Consider the following 16,708-nt stretch of genomic DNA (forward strand, 5'->3'; position numbering starts at 1 on the left):
AACCAAATTGTTTTGGCTATCCACCCCATGGTGCCAAACCCATATACTCTCCTATCCTCAGTACCTCCCTCCACAACTCATTCTTCTGTTCTGGATCTCAAACATGCTTTCTTTACTATTCCTTTCCACCCTTCATCCCAGCCTCTCTTTGCTTTCATTTGGACTGACCCTGACACCCATCAGGCTCAGCGAATTACCTGGGCTGTACTGCCACAAGGCTTCACAGATAGCCCCCATGACTTCAGTCAAGTCAGAATTCTTATACAAGAGCCAGGACTGCGCCCTGTAGCCTTTCTGTCCAAACTTGACCTTACTGTTTTAGCCTAGCCCTCATGTCTGCGTGCAGCGGCTGCCGCGCTTAAATACTTTTAGAGGCCCTCAAAATCACAAACTATGCTCAACTCACTCTCTACAGTTCTCATAACTTCCAAAATCTATTTTCTTCCTCACACCTGATGCATATACTTTCTGCCCCCCCTCCACTACCTCTCAGCAAGCCGAACTCATTGCCTTAACTCGGGCCCTCACTCTTGCAAAGGGACTACACATCAATATTTATACCGACTCAATATATGCCTTCCATATCCTGCACCACCAAGCTATTTTATAGGTGAAAGAAATTTCCTCACTATGCAAGGGTCCTCCATCATTAATGCCTCTTTAATAAAATTGCTTCTCAAAGCCGCTTTACTTCCAAAGGAAGCTGGAGTCATTCACTGCAAAGGCCATCAAAAGGCATCAGAACCCATCACTCAGGACAACGCTTATCCTGATAAGGTAGCTAAAAAAGCAGCCATCAAAAGGTATCAGATCCCATCGCTCAGGACAATGCTTATGCTGATAAGGTAACTAAAAAAGCAGCTAGCATTCCAACTTCTATCCCTCACGGCAGATTTTCTCCTTCTCATCTGGCCACTCCCACCCACTCCCTCACTGAAACTTCCATCTATCAATCTCTTCCCACACAAGGCAAATGGTTCTTGGACCAAAGAAAATATCCCCTTCCGGCCTCACAGGCCCATTCTATTCGGTCATCATTTCATAAACTCTTCCATGTAGGTTACAAGCCACTAGTCTGCCTTTTAGAACCTCTCATTTCCTTTCCATGGTGGAAGTCTATCCCCAAGGAAATAACTTCTCAGTGTTCCATCTGCTATTCTACTACTCCTCAGGGATTGTTCAGGCCTCCTCCCTTTCCTACACATCAAGCTCAGGGATTTGCCCCTGCCCAGGACTGGCAAATTGACTTTACTCACATGCCCCGAGTCAGAAAACTAAAATAACTCTCGGTCTAGGTAGACACTTTTACTGGATGGGTAGAGGCCTTTCCCACAGGGTCTGAGAAGGCCACTGTGGTCATTTCTTCCCTTCTGTGAGACATAATTCCTCGGTTTGGCCTTCCCACATCTATACAGTCCGATAGTGGACCGGTCTTTATTAGTCAAATCACCCAAGCAGTTTTTCAGGCTCTTGGTATTCAGTGAAACCTTTATATACCTTACAATCCTCAATCTTCAGGAATGGTAGAACGGACTAATGGTCTTTTAAAAACACACCTCACCAAGCTCAGCCACCAACTTAAAAAGGACTGGATAATACTTTTACCACTTGCCCTTCTCAGCATTCAGGCGGGCCTGTCCTCGGAATGCTACAGGGTACAGCCCATTTGAGCTCCTGTATGGACACTCCTTTTTATTAGGCCCCAGTCTCATTCCAGACACCAGCCCAACTTGAACTGCACCCCAAAAACTTGGATAGAGCCTAAAAGCTCACCAACCAAGCAAGTAATTATGCTCAACCCCCTTGAGCACTCTCTAATTGGATGTCCTGGGTCCTCCCAATTTTCAGTCCTTTTATACCTGTTTTTCTCCTTCTCTTATTCCATTTAGTTTTTCAATTCATACAAAACCATATCCAGGCCATCACCAATAATTCTATATGACAAATGTTTCTTCTAACAACCCCACAATATCAACCCTTACCACAAAATCTTCCTTCAGCTTAATCTCTCCCACTCTAGGTTCCCATGCCGCCCCAATCCCTCTCGAAGCAGCCCTGTGAAATATCGCTCATTATCTTTCCATACCACCCCCCAAAAAATTTTCGTTGCCCCAACACTTTACCACTATGTTATTTTTCTTATTAATATAAGAGGACAGGAATGTCAGACCTCTGAGCCCAAGCTAAGCCATCATATCCCCTGTGACCTGCATGTACACATCCAGATAGCCAGTTCCTGCCTTAACTGATGACATTCCACCACAAAAGAAGTGAAAATGGCCGGTCCCTGCCTTAACTGATGACATTACCTTGTGAAATTCCTTCTCCTGTCTCATCCTGGCTCAAAAGCTCCCCCACTGAGCACCTTGTGACCCCTGCCCCTGCCCGCCAGAGAATAACCCCCCTTTGACTGTAATTTTCCTTTACCTACCCGAATCTTATAAAATGGCCGCACCCCTATCTCCCTTCGCTGACTCTCTTTTCAGACTCAGCCCGCCTGTACCCAGGTGAAATAAACAGCCTTGTTGCTCACACAAAACATGTTTGGTGGTCTCTTCACACGGACATGAGTAAAATGTGAAAGATAGTATTTGGAGTTGTGGCCTTTGGAGGCAATTAGGTCCTGAGGGCAGAGCCCTCACAAACAGAATTAGTGCCCTTAGAAAAGAGGCGTAAGAGAGCTCACCCCTTCCATGATGTGAGAACACAGCAAGAAGCCTATGAGCTACAGAGTAGGTTCTCACGGATACCAAAACTGCTGGCAACTTGATCTGGAATTTCCCAGCCTCCAGAATTGTGAGAAATAATGTCTGTTTATAAGCTATCCAGTTTATGGTATTTTGTTATATCAGCCAAAAGAGACTAAGAGAGTGAGACACATGCAAAAAATAAAATAAAATAAAATAAAGGGTAGGATGCAAAACTCCTGAAGTACATTAGATTCTAAAAGATAAAATCCATTTGATTTGCAATTTTGAAAAAATAAAATACTTGCATCTGCAAGTATTGTTGGATATTTAGATGCTTTTAAACCAAAGGAAAAACTAGGATCCTGATTTAAAAGCACTTTTGGTGAGCTAATTGTTTTATTGACTGCAGAAGGAAATGACTGTCACTTTGCTAATCTACATTTGAATAGTCATATTGTAGCTCCAATCCTTGCTTTTCAATATCTGAGGCATGGGCATTTTCCCTCTGCTTTAAAAAACTTTCTCAATTGAAATTTTTCCACACTCATCTTTACTATTAACTTACTTCAGTAGCTTAGAAATATGCACTTGTGTGGGACCTAATGAAATTAAACACAAACATCCCTACTTACAATTATGTGGTTATTTCAGTATATAATTGTTTATGGCAATGTAAAACTAAGTTTACTGATACTCAACTATTACTTCTTGAGGCAAAAGGAACATTACTGAATGCAAATAGATGTATATTTCACCTCTCTTACTCAATATGACCCTAATTAACCAATTCTTTACCAGCAAAATTGTGTGACAGATGTTTAAACCTGGAATATTTCCAGCTAACTGGAGCTGGACCTATGTCAAATAACAGGCACTTTATATTTCAAAGCAAAATAAAAAACTACTTCTGGCTTCTTTTATCCCTGTCAAGTATCCAGATGAAAATTAGGGCATCATATTGTACTTTTATTAATAAATATGTATAAAAGGTGTGACTATTGAATTTGCTTTTCTCTTCTTAAAAAAAGCCCATGTTAAATATAAACAAGATTTGAATCTATGCGTATAATAAGAAATGGGAACACATGGTTTTTTGTAGGTTTATAGATTTCCATAAATTTGTTTCCAAGCTATGATTCAACAGAAATAATTTTCTGGTGGCATAAAAGTCAAAATATTATATTACTCCAGTTGGATGATTTACTTGGATCACTATATTATAAATTTAACAGATTAGTGGAGAAGAGATAATACAGCAATTAACATATTCTGACTAATTATTTAATACATATTTGTTTAATGAAGTTGAGGTTTAGTTTTGGAAGCTTTACTTTTTTGTTTGTTTTTTGTTGTTGTTGTTGTTGTTTTTAAGATAGGGTCTCACTCTGTCACCCAGGCTGGAGTGCAGTGGCGCAAGCTCAACTCAGTACAACATCCACCTGCTGGGCTCAAGTGATTCTCCCACCTCAGGCTCTTGCCTTTATTAAAACAACAATAAAAACAATATCCGGTTTTACCACAATTTCAAAAGAGAATTTTAAGACTAAAAATGTAGGAACAATATAATCTAAGAATTAAGAACACTTCTTAAAAATGAATACATTTTTTCTTTATCTTTTTCCTCATTTCATGAAGAATTGATACACTTTTTATTAGAGTCTGGGAAATATTGAATTATAGAACTCTTTGCTTCCTTCAGGTACTCATAGACAGACTGAAGTTGGGTAGTAAAATGCATCTTTTTAGGTGTAATGACCAAGAGGACCAAATAGGCCTGGGGTAGTGAGCAGAAAATATGGAATTTGAGATAAGACTTGAATCAGAGTAAGAAACACACAAAATGTGCTCCTTGAAAACTCAGTACACATGAGAGTTGATAGAGTCCTAAATGTTGCATTTAGTGTTTCAGTCTTCCATGTTTCCTAAAAAGTAGTAACATATTCGTGTGTGTGTGTGTGTGTGTATGAGTGTAAAATTAAATGTTAAATTTGTACTTTCTGACTGACTTTGGGCCTTCCCTAAATGATTTTACTCTGCTAAACTCATAGCCTGACAAACCGTGCACCTGCTTAACTGGGCTAAGTGCCAAGAAAAGAAAAAAAGTCAGGAAAATTAATTTCCAAGAGCAGTAGATAAATGGCACACCTCATTAGAAAATCTATTTAAAAGGCACATCAGTAGATGTCTGCAAGACTTTTCATAAGAAATTGATGCTTCCTACTATTATGTCTTTGCTGGCTCTCTTCTCAGATTACAGATCTTACTTCCTGGTAATAAGATTCAAATTCAAGTTACATTTAATGAGTCCCTCCTATGTGCCAGGCATGTATGTTTTACATAGATTATTGTATTTAATTCTTACAAAATTGGTTTGAAATAAGTATATTTTGTGGAATGCTTGCAAAAATTACCAAGTGTGCTTTGAGACACGCTGGTACAACCATGTAATGATGTTTTCCTCTAATGGATGAGGATGCTAATGAATGATGATCCTCGTTCTTAGGAAGGAAAAGAGTTACCACACTCTATTGCTGTACATTCTGACCTAGAAGAAAATCATCAACATCCACTAATGCCTTAGTTTGTAGTCATTTCTTTATAAATCCTATTTGTTTGCACTTCTGATTGTTTAGAGAGAAAGTTGTCACTTCATAAATAAAGCAAAAGAAATTTGTAAGAAATTTCAACCAAAGCCTACAAATTCTGGCCCCAAAAGATCAGAATACATAATCAAGGCACCCCTTCATTTTCTGAGAGGGAGGTCTTTCTGGCTGAGTCTGCAGAAGCTTGAAGGGAAGATCTCCGGCAGCCTTTCTAAGCCCCTAGCCTCAATTACTAAGAGAGCAATGTTTCTCTGTCCTCCCATCCCCCACTTAGGGTTTCCAAAATCATTCTTCTTTGAGGAGAGAACTAAAGTCAATGTGGATAACAGAGCGATCATACACCTTGGTTTGTGTCTGATGTCCTGAGGTAAATCTTAATTGCTCCCCATTTCACTCTCACAAGTATCCTGTTTCAGCTGTTAGATGATATTGTTGTCCTATATGAAGACTTTGCACACTGTCAAAGCACTAAGCTGGAACTGTCTTCCCAGAAATCCCTTATATGTATGTTTTCAGGTAACAGTTGGAAACAAGACATTTTTGCAAGTTTTGGAAGGCACGAATGTGGCAATAATGAAGCCATTATTTATTGTCTGAAGGTTGGTGTAGGGCAGGTGCTTTTGCAGCTCACGCTCATGATTCCAGAGAGTCTAGCTGCCCTTGTTGTGTGGCAACAGCCGCCACATCTCCAGTGCACACTGGGCTGGCTTCTTCAGCGTCTCCAAATCCTGGCCAGGTGCGCGTGCAGTTCCGTGGGGGAAAGGCGTCAATTTATCCTGCAGCTCATCCGCATAATTGTAATTTGTGGTGGTGAGAGACAAACAAGTCTTCCACTTTGTTCTTGTCAGTTTCAGTTTGTCCCAAGTCCCTCCCATTCTATCCATCTTCCCTTCCCAATTTCCACCCTGACTACTTTCCACTCAACACCAGATGCATTGCAACAGCCTTACATAGATTAATCAGCTACCATGAATTCATAAACGATATAATAAACCCTTATTCTATGTAATTCAGAGTTGCTTTCAGCTATTGTGTCAAACATTGACAGATAGGCATAGTATTGTTTGAATATTATTTGGATGTTACATTAAGTAAGAAGTGTGGTGTAGGTGAAATATCTTTTCCAGTCTGTTTATTTGATGCCTTAAAATTTGTCTCATTTGATAAGAAGAATCAAAGTCAAAAATTTTGCAGAATAGAAAGCAAGATGTTATCCCCATTTCACAGATAAGAAAAGATAAGTTCCTAGTCATGTTAGCTTGTAGGTTCATAGAGCTGAATAACGAACCCAAATCATCTAAATGAACCACAAATAAAAGCCAATTCTGCATGTCCCCAACTAGTAGCAAATATATGCATAAATCAGACAGAATTCTGAAAATAGGCAATTGTAAAGGTTGCCCAGAAGAGAATTATTCTTCTCAATCCAGTACAGTATGAGCTTATAAAAACAGATTTTCATTTCTCTATGAACAACCTTTTCATGGCTTCACAGCATTTACCTACTTTTCTAAACTTCCAGAGAGTAACTGACAGTTGCCCTGACTTTCTGGCCTTCCAAATCATTTCCAGTTTATTTCTTTTACCACTAGCCTTGTTTTATAAATACTAACAATTACATATTTCAAAGATTATCACATAGTACAAAAGATTCATCATGATAATACTAATCCCTAGCAAAAGTTTGAATTGTGTCTATCAAAATTAACATTAAATATGTGAGTATAATTTACATTTTGAAACTGTTATTGAAGCCATAATTTATATAGTTCTTTCAGTTTTATAATACACATATTTCAAGAATTGCATATAAATCAAATATTTGTAAAGTTAACAATGTACAAGTGTACTACAGAAATTATCATTGAAAGGAATTTGTTCTTATTTTATAAAATGCACAGCTACCTATAATTAGATTTTTAGATTAGATTACTTAAAATAAGGCATACTTATAGTTCACAGTAGAGCTTCCATTGGAGCGCTGCAATTAATTTCTATGGGCAATGCCTATGTTACTGGCATTTCATCTGATAGGGAAATACTTCAGTCAATGCAAGCTCAAGGGAAATGAAATTTTGTAGAGTAAGGTAACCAAGTGTCTTTTACTTAAAACTCTAGTTCATAATTTACATTATAGACATTACAACTGTGTATATTTTAAAAGCCTCTATTACACAATAAACTATGTATTGCCTATTTAGATTAGACATTTATGACTCTGGATAAATAGCCCTTTTGCTTTCATTGATATCATGGGACTTTTCTCTACTTGTTAGATGATGCTCACTTTAGTCCAGCTACCAATGGTATGCTGGCAGAGTCAACTCAATCACACCTTGTATTAGGTTGTTCCGGCATTGCTATAAAGAAATACCTGAGACTGGGTCATTTATAAAGAAAAGAAGTTCATTTGGCTCACACTTCTGCAGTCTGTACAGAAGCATGGTGCTGGCATCTACTCAGCTTCTGGTAAGGCTTCAGGGTGTTTACAATCATGGTGGAAGTTGAAGGGAAGGGGTAGCAGGCAGGTCACATGGATGGATGGCTAGAGGAGGAGCAAGAGAGAGAGTGGGGGGCGGGGGAGGTGCCACACACTTAAAAAATCATATCTCACAAGATCTCATTCACTATTGTGAGGAAAGTACCAAGGGAATTGGCCAAACCATTCTTCAAAAATCCATCTCTATTAAACAATAATCTTCCAAGAGGCCCCACGTCGAACACTGGGGATTACAATTTGACATGAGATTATATGGGACACATATCCAAACTATATAATTTTATCTCTGGCCCCTCAAATCTCATTTTCTTCTCTCACTGCAAAATACAATCATCCCCGACCAATAGTCTCCCAAAGCCTTAACTCATTCTAGCATTAACTCCAAAGTCCAAAGTCCACAGTCTCATCTGGAAATAAATTCCTTCCACCTATGAGCCTGTAAAATCAAAAGAAGTTATTTACTTCCAAGACACAATGAGGGTATAGGCATTGGGTAAACATTACTGTTCCAAAAGGGAGAAATCAGCCAAAGGAAAGGAGCTAAGGCCCCATGTAAGTTGAAAACCCCACAGGGCAGTCATTAAATCTTAAGGTTCCAAAATAATCTTTCACTCTGTGTCCCATAACCTGGGAACACTGATATGAGGGGTGGGGTCCCAAGGAATTGGGCAGCTCTACCGTTGTGGTTTTGCAGGGTTCAGCCCTGGAGGCTGCTCTCACGCATTGTTGAGTGCCTGCAGCTTTTCTAGGTGCAGGGTGGAAGCTGCCAGTGGATCTATCATTTTGGGGTCTGGAGGACAGTGGCCTCCTTCCCACAGCTCCACTAGGCAATTCCCCAGTGAGGAATCTGTGTGGGTGGGTCCTCCAAACACACATTTCCCCTCTGCACTGCCCTAATAGAGGTTCTCTGTTTGGGCTCTGCCGCTGCAACAAGCTTCTGCCTGGGCACCCAGAATTTCCCATACATTCTCTGAAATCTAGGTGGAGGCTACCAAGCCTCTTTAACTCTTGCACTCTGCATGGCTGCAGGCTTAACATCACATGAAAGCCACCAAGGCTTATGGCTTGTGCCCTCTGGAGTGGGAGCCTGATCTGCACCTGTGGCCTTTTAAGCCACAGTTGGACCCAGAGCAGCCAAAATATAGGCAGCACTCTTCTGAGGCTGGCCAGGGCAGTGGGGCCCTGAGCCTGACCCAGGAAACCCTTCTTACCTCCTAGACATCTGGGCCTATGATGGGAAAGACTGTTGCAAGGGTCTCTGAAATGCCTTCAAGACCTTTTTCCCATTTTCTTGGCTATCAGCACGTAGCTTCTTTTTAGTTATGCAAATTTCTCTAGCAAGTGGTTTCTCCACAGCCTGCTTGAATTCCTCTCTCAAAAAAGCTATTTCTTTCTTTGCCACATGGCTAGGCTGCAAATTTTCCAAATTTTTATACTCTGCATCCCCTTTAAATATAAGTTCCACTTTAAGTCATTTTTTTGTTCCCACATCTTTGAATAGGTTGGTAGAGGCAGCCAGGCTACATCTTGAATGTTTTACTGCTTAGATATTTCTTCCAGCAGATACACTAGGTCATTACTCTCAGGTCCGTACTTCTACAGATCCCTAGGGCATGAAAAGAATGCAGCCAAGATCTTTGCTAAGGCATAACATGCATCACCTTTGATCCATTCTGCAATACATTCCTCATTTCCATCTGAGACCTCATCAGCTTGGACTTCACTGTTCATATCACTATCAGCATTTTGGTCTCAACCATTTAACCAGTCACTAAGAAGTTTCAATCTTTCCTTCCTCTTCCTATCTTCTTCTGAGCAATCCAAACTCTTTGAACTTCTGCCCATTACCCAGTTCCAAATTTGCTTCCACATTTTCTGTTATCTTTATAGCAATACCCCACTACTGGTGCCAATTTTCTGTATTAAGCTCTTGCATTGCTATAAAGAAATACTTAAGACTGGGTAATTTATAAACAAAATAGGTTTAATTGGCTCACAGTTATACAGGTTGTACAGGAATCATGATGCTGGTGTCTTCTTGGATTCTGGGAGGGCTTCAGGAAGCTTGCAATAATGGTAGAAGGAGGAGAGAGGAGCAGGCATGTCACATGGCCAGAGAAGAAGCAAGAGGGAGAGAGTGGAGTGGGGAGGTGCCACACACTTAAACAACCAGATCTCATGAGAACTCACTATTGTGAGGACAGCACCAAGGGGACAGTGCCAAACCACTCACTAAAAAATGCATCCCTGTGATCCAGTCACCTCCTGCTAGGCCCATGTCCAACACTGGGGATTATAATTCATCATGAGATTAGAGGGAACACATATCCAAACTATATCACACCTTTATGCCAATAAACCCAAACAACAGAGTTATATTTTCATAATTTTATATTGTATTTCTTCTTGACGTCTGTGGCATAGCCATTTCCTGACACAAAGAATACTCATTTGATTGCTGAATGAGTAAAATTCCATAATGAGAAATAGGAGAACCCTGAATATGTAGAATGCAATTACTAGTATTTATAGTGTCTGGGTCTTACTGATTCTACTCCTGTTGGAGAAAGAAAAAAGGGGAGGGGAGAGTACATATGAGAGAACACATTAAAAGATTAATGAAATGTTTTGCTTATGGTAAAAAAGTGATAAGAATAAATTCACTGATCTAGTCATGTAACATTTACTGAGCACTTGGCTGATTCCTTTCCTTAGGGAGCTCACAGTCAATAGAGGGTGTCATATGTCAAAATAGATAAATACAGTTTAAAATATGTAAAATATCATTGAACAAAAAGTGAACAATTACATGTAATTTTGTGAAAAACTCTCTTTATTTTCAGGAACTCAAAATAGGATGGCCGGTGGGAGAAGCAAAGAGTTTGTCTGGCAAGGACACTTAGGACCAGATGACAGCAGGGCTTAAAAATACTTTAAAATATTTTCCATTTGTCCAAAAGTTTTTTGATTGCTTTGGTTTTATATTGCCAAGTGTAAACCCTACAAATTATTCCTTATTAATGCTTGATAAAGTACCAGTTCCAAACGAAATCTTCACCCAAGCTTTTTAACTATTATCTTTATGAACTGCAACATTCAGGCTTTGTTCAGCTCTTGCAAATAAGGATACCAATTTCATTGGAAATCAATAAGTACCACCGACAAAGAAAGAGAATAGGAGGAAAAAGGGAAGAATAAAACAGATTTCAGTGATCCTCAAGCACATTTGTGGGGTGTTTCTTCCTCACACTAAGATGAAACAGAAACCAAGCAGGAACTGGAGGGCACACTGTTTCTTTCCATTTGAATTAATTTTAATTTTAAAGCCAAATTTTATGGAACTTACCTGAAAAGTTTTTGTAATCCACTAAATCAAACATAACGATGGCAACAGCTGACCACGTGATTATCAGGGCAATGACCAGAAGCCAGGCTGCAGGGGAGCTGAACGTCGTCACTATGTCTTCTGTGACTGTCCTCTTCAGCACTTTTCCGGGGGATTTGGGCACAGATCCATTTTTGCTGTCTATCACAGTTGTGGTTGTAGATGCATTTCCTAATCAAACATTCAGAAAGGAAAATATAATTTAGAGATTCGTGGTAAATATTGATGATAAGAAACACTGACTATATGAGTGCTGAACCTGTTTATACCGCTTTCTAGAGCAGCACAACTCCTTAGTGGCAGGACAAAGCCTCCCTGCCCACTAGCACATTAACTTTTCCTCAGCATTTACTATTCTCCCTAAAACTCGTGCACTCATATAATCAGTGTTTCTCATCTCCTAAGTCCTCTGAGGGAGAATCAACACAAGTGATAAAATGGTTCAAATGGATAAAACTTCTTCTGAATGTTTTAACTTAATTGTATAATTGACCCATCTAGTGAGGTCATCTAATGAGGTCATTCATGTTTTGTTTGTTTGTTTGTTTGTTTGTTTATAGGGGCACAGAAGATCTAAGATAATGATGGTAGAAAGGCTTACTATATCCAGTACCTCTTTTATTCCTGATTTTAAGAGTCCACATGTTCATGAGAGAAAATTCAAAAAATATAAAAATAAAATAAATAGATAAGCAGATAGTTTTAATCTCACCACCCAGAAATAACCACTGTTCATATTTTGCACGTATATTTCTGTACATACATATAAATATATAAATACGATTTATCTGGTTTTGACAAGTCATTAGCACATTGTCTTTTACTTTTTTTTACTAGGCAATATATCAGAAGTGTGTTTTATTGCCATTCTGTATTTCTCAAAATACCATTTAAGTGGCTTCATGACATGTAATTTTATGGCTGTGCGTAATGTAATCAAAAAGTTTTCTACCTTGGGATAGGGCAGAAATTTTCTCAGCACATGTTATTATTTATTTCTTTAGGAGAAAGTCCTAAATATAGAATTCCTGGGACAAATAACATAATCACTTTTATAGCTTTGAGAATACATGCACGTATTTGAAAGTTAGTATCTTTTAAGAATTGTGTATGCCAGTAGTTTTGTTACCTTATCCTTGACAATACTATCAGTGATGTTTAAAATTTTTGCAATAAGAGAAGATTTGAATTTTATTTGCAATATTTGATTACTAGAAATGAGCTGTTCGTATGTTTGTTTTTCCTTGGTATTTCTTTTCTTGTGTGTTTTTCCTCCATTTTTCTGTAAACCTCCTTTTGGTGGTTTATAAAATTGCATACATACACACATATGTAAGATAATAACACTTTAACCTTTATGTTGCTTTTTTTTGGTGACTCTTTACCTTTTTTTTAATGCTATTTTAATATACAGAACGTACATCTAACAATGGTGTAACTCATTCTTCTTCTATAAAATTGATGCTACTGTATGGCTAGAAAGCCTCCTGGATGGAGAGAAGACATGTCTGATTATCTGGGCTACACTTAACTCACAGAAAGTTAAATCTCAAAGTAACTGAGAGATCATCTGAAACAACTATTTCAGGTTACATTTAAGAACAATTGCAGACCTACCAGAAAATTAAAGTCATGTTCATAGCACTTTAAATCCCAAATTATACAGATGTGAAGTAAGTAATTGAATACTTAAGGGAAAATAAAATTCTACCAATCCAAATATTTTTGCCAAAAGCAAAGTTAAAAAACATATTTTTGTGTATTAAAATATAGACCACATTGTCTATAATAATGTAATAATTACATGCCAAGAAAGAAAACTTTGATTCAATATAAAATACATGATTACATTGTTTCAATTTTACTATTTATCTCAAAATTGCAACATCTCTATGTGATGGATACATAAGAAAATCTAAATTTTCAAATTTCTTTAACATTTTTCACAAAGTAAATTTTACCCAACTGGAAAGAGTAGCTGTAGTTTCTTTAGAATGTGTCCAATAATAATTGAAAGATTTTAGCCTTTGTGCTCTTTGAAGACAGGGTGGAATTAAAGTGCTTCTTTCCATCAGTCTCTTGCTCTACCATCACAACTCTTCCTTTCAGGTATGTCCAGCTTTTCCATGGAAACAGTCAAGCAAAAAAGTTATACTTTGGGCTTCATAGATAAGAGATTGGAATTAACTCCTGGCTTCTCTCTGCATTACCCAAATGGCTAGAAGGTCACTATTACACTACATCTCTGAGTGATAAGCATCTATATCTGATGAATGAGATTGGTAAGACTCAATTCGCAGGTGTGCGATGGTGGAGAAATCTCATGCAAATTGTTTGACACATTTCCTGGTACATGGTAGTCATTTAATAAATGACAATACAACAACTACTGAACTATATCATAATCATTATTATCATCACCACTATTTTCATTTATTACATCATCACCTTCATTGCTACCAGAACAACTACAACTCTGACTACAACTACAAATATCACTCTAAGAAAAGGCTAGAAAGGGAGGATTAACCTCGGAAACAAAGGTGGAAGCACCAACTCTTCAATAAATGCAGGCATTTGTTTCCATTTAATAAGCACATACATGAGGCTAAGATATTTTCAGGGAATCAAAAAAGGATTCTCTGACTTCCTTGGTATCCTTTCCAATCAATTAATTGACTGCTTGTAATACAGTCAAAGAGGAACATACAGTATAATTTATCCATACAAGTAGAAGCTGTTTTGTCCCATTAGCAAAATTAGGAAAGACGATCTATGGCAAATAGAGTTATTTCATCACGGTACAAACATTATCACTGTAACTGAATTCTTTAAATTAGAAAAATAATATTTGAACCCTTCAAACAGATATGTACACAGGATGCTTGTAGTATAAGTCCAGTTTATAAGATAATTTTTAAGTATTGGAGAAAGAAATAACACTGCCAGCAAAATTAAATACTTTAGTTAATAAAGTCTTACTCTTCTGGTTTCTTTAGTCATAAAATAATACTATCCTTCTCTTTACAAAAATGAGATAAATAACATGAAATTCTATGACTAATCAGGAAAGAAAATCAAATGCTTTCAAGAGCACATACTAACAGGTAGTAGTAACCAAACAAAATTAGTTTTTTAGTTATTTTTTAGATAACAGTGATAAATTTAGCCCCATATTTTCAAAAAATTCAAAAGCTGATAAGGAACATCGGAGCAAAATAATTTAATTAAGATGTTTAAATGGCTTTAGGTAGAAATTAACAATAGTGACAACAAATCTCTTTTCTGAAAAAAAACTGTGGAATACATATCCGAAGTTCATGAACTTAACTTAGTGAAAATGATAGCAAGATAAAAAAATACTTCTAAAACCCAGATTTCACAAACTGCACTTGAGGTGGTGCTCAAGAAGGAAAATTTTAAAAGGACTCATATAATATCTTCTCATTGATTATTGTGCCAAATTCACATCACTCCTAATGGTAGTTCTGAAAATGGATGAATGATAGGAGTGCTTTGAAATGCAATTTAAGACCCAAGCGGGGCTACAAGTGAATCAAACCTTTGGAATAATGATTTGCAGCAAAGTAAACCAATTATGAGTGTTTAGGACTGGCCCACCTGAAAGTTGATATGTTGTAATCTGCAGTTTTTTAACCACTGGAAGCCTTCCTACTACCACTAAGCAGAGAACACAAGAATTTGCTTTTGCACTTCAGATTCACTGTATTGAGTTGTATATTAGAGACTATTTCTGTAAACAGTATTACACATAACTGCTTTGTATACCGAAACTCAAGGAGTAATTTTACTGAGATTTGATATGAATTAGTTGAATCCTGGTCACATTTTAAAAAGGCTAAACATTTAAAACAGAACATGAATTTATATATACATATATATATACACACACACATTTTCCTTTCTTTGATCAAAAAATTGAGAAAGTATAAATATTCAGAAATGCAAGCTCTGAGTTAAAAATGAATTTTACGTTTTCTAAACAACTGACATAATATGAATTCTAAATTTTTATTCACTTAATGATCCTTCCAATCCAATTATGGTACAATTTTTAAATAGATGGAAATGATAAATTAATACCGTTATGTTTTTCATTGTCCTTTTTTTAATCTTCACACCCTCAAAATTTCCACTTAAGAATTAATCATGACTCAAAGATAATGAAAATATGTTCTGAGTATACAACCGCAAAGCTATAAGCAATTTGAAAGTAATCTGAAGGTCATCCTTCTTAAAGAAAATTATGTGTTGCCCTTGTTATGAAACACATTAAGTTGTACCTTTCAATTTCCATTCAAATTTACTGCAGAAGCCACACAGAGCCAAGAGGAATAAAATTGAGAGGGAATAAATTGCCTTCTCTGACAGCTGGTCAAGATAAATGCAAAGAACAGAGTATGTGATCTGAGATTATTTAATGTTTGAGAAGCACTTTAAAGATGACAAGAGCTAGTTATTGATATGGCAGAAAAAATGAGAGGTAAATATTACCGAGCAATTTGACATGGGCTATGCCTCTTGAAAGTTGGTATCTCAGAATTGGAGCAGAGCAGCTAGGATATGTAAAGCACTTTCCAGGCCTGCTTTTTAATTCTATTCATTTTGATTTCATACAAAATTTTGATTGTCAGACAGAATCAGCCTCAAAAGAAGTAGGGATCTCACTTAATGGCCATATGACTCTTTCCTATAGAGTAAAAGGAGGGGTTGCTTATATAATGGATCCAAAGACTGGCTCTAGAGTCAGGTTGTACGCAGAAGAATAAGCCATAAGCCTCCTGATAGAAGTCACTTAACCTCATGATGCCTTATCGATCAGATGAAGAAACTGCCAAGTGCACTTCCATATTATTATTCTTTATTTTTCCTATGGGACAGTGACAATACAATCTCTTTCAGGATGCTCAAGGAAGACACCTACATTCTAGAATGGTATAAATGAAACATTGCATTCTCATTACATAAAAGCATTAATTATGATTTTGCATTTCACCCTGTGATGTGGTTTGTGTAGTACTCTTACACTGTATCTCTCTTTCAAGATGTGTAGAGCAAATGAGAGAAAGGAAGTATATACTACTGATGGCATTATATGTGTTATTCCCAAATTACTTTAAGAACATAATTCCCAATCACATGAAAAAGTGACTCTTGCTATATTGTTTGTGTTCCAAAACACAAGCATGTAAATAAGAACTTCATAGAAATTCAAGTGGAAAGACATTTGGGCAGATAAAGCTCAAACATAATAAATTCATTATTTAACTTAAAATGTTTTTTTACCAATTCTAGTGTTTACAAAATGTAAACTAGTCTCTGGACACTTTTAATGAATGCCCTAAATTGCCACCTTTTCTCCCAGGTTTTTGGGATATGATTATCATAATGCAATTTCAGAGGATGTTTTTGCCACTTAATCTGTCTGCTGAGGTTGACATATGTATGGTTTTTCTTTTTTAATTTATTTTTATTTTTATTTTATTTATCTATTTATTTTAACATTATC

At 37.1% G+C, this 16,708-nt stretch overlaps 1 protein-coding gene across 34 annotated transcripts in view; it reads right to left on the reverse strand.

The window, feature by feature from the left end:
• TRDN (triadin) overlaps positions 1–16,708 on the reverse strand; it is a 414,373-nt gene that overhangs the window by 335,178 nt on the left and 62,487 nt on the right. For all 34 annotated transcript variants that reach the window (XR_008548643.2, XR_008548645.2, XR_008548647.2 and 31 more), the window contains exon 2: positions 11,140–11,349. Coding sequence is in view for 29 of the 34 variants with exons in the window: in XM_054686250.1 (XP_054542225.1) it covers positions 11,140–11,349 (210 nt within the window). In the remaining 5 variants the exon portion in view is untranslated. The remainder of the gene's footprint in view (positions 1–11,139; positions 11,350–16,708) is intronic.

This window comes from Pan troglodytes, chromosome 5, assembly GCF_028858775.2.
Source record: "Pan troglodytes isolate AG18354 chromosome 5, NHGRI_mPanTro3-v2.0_pri, whole genome shotgun sequence".
Classification (NCBI taxonomy): domain Eukaryota; kingdom Metazoa; phylum Chordata; class Mammalia; order Primates; family Hominidae; genus Pan; species Pan troglodytes.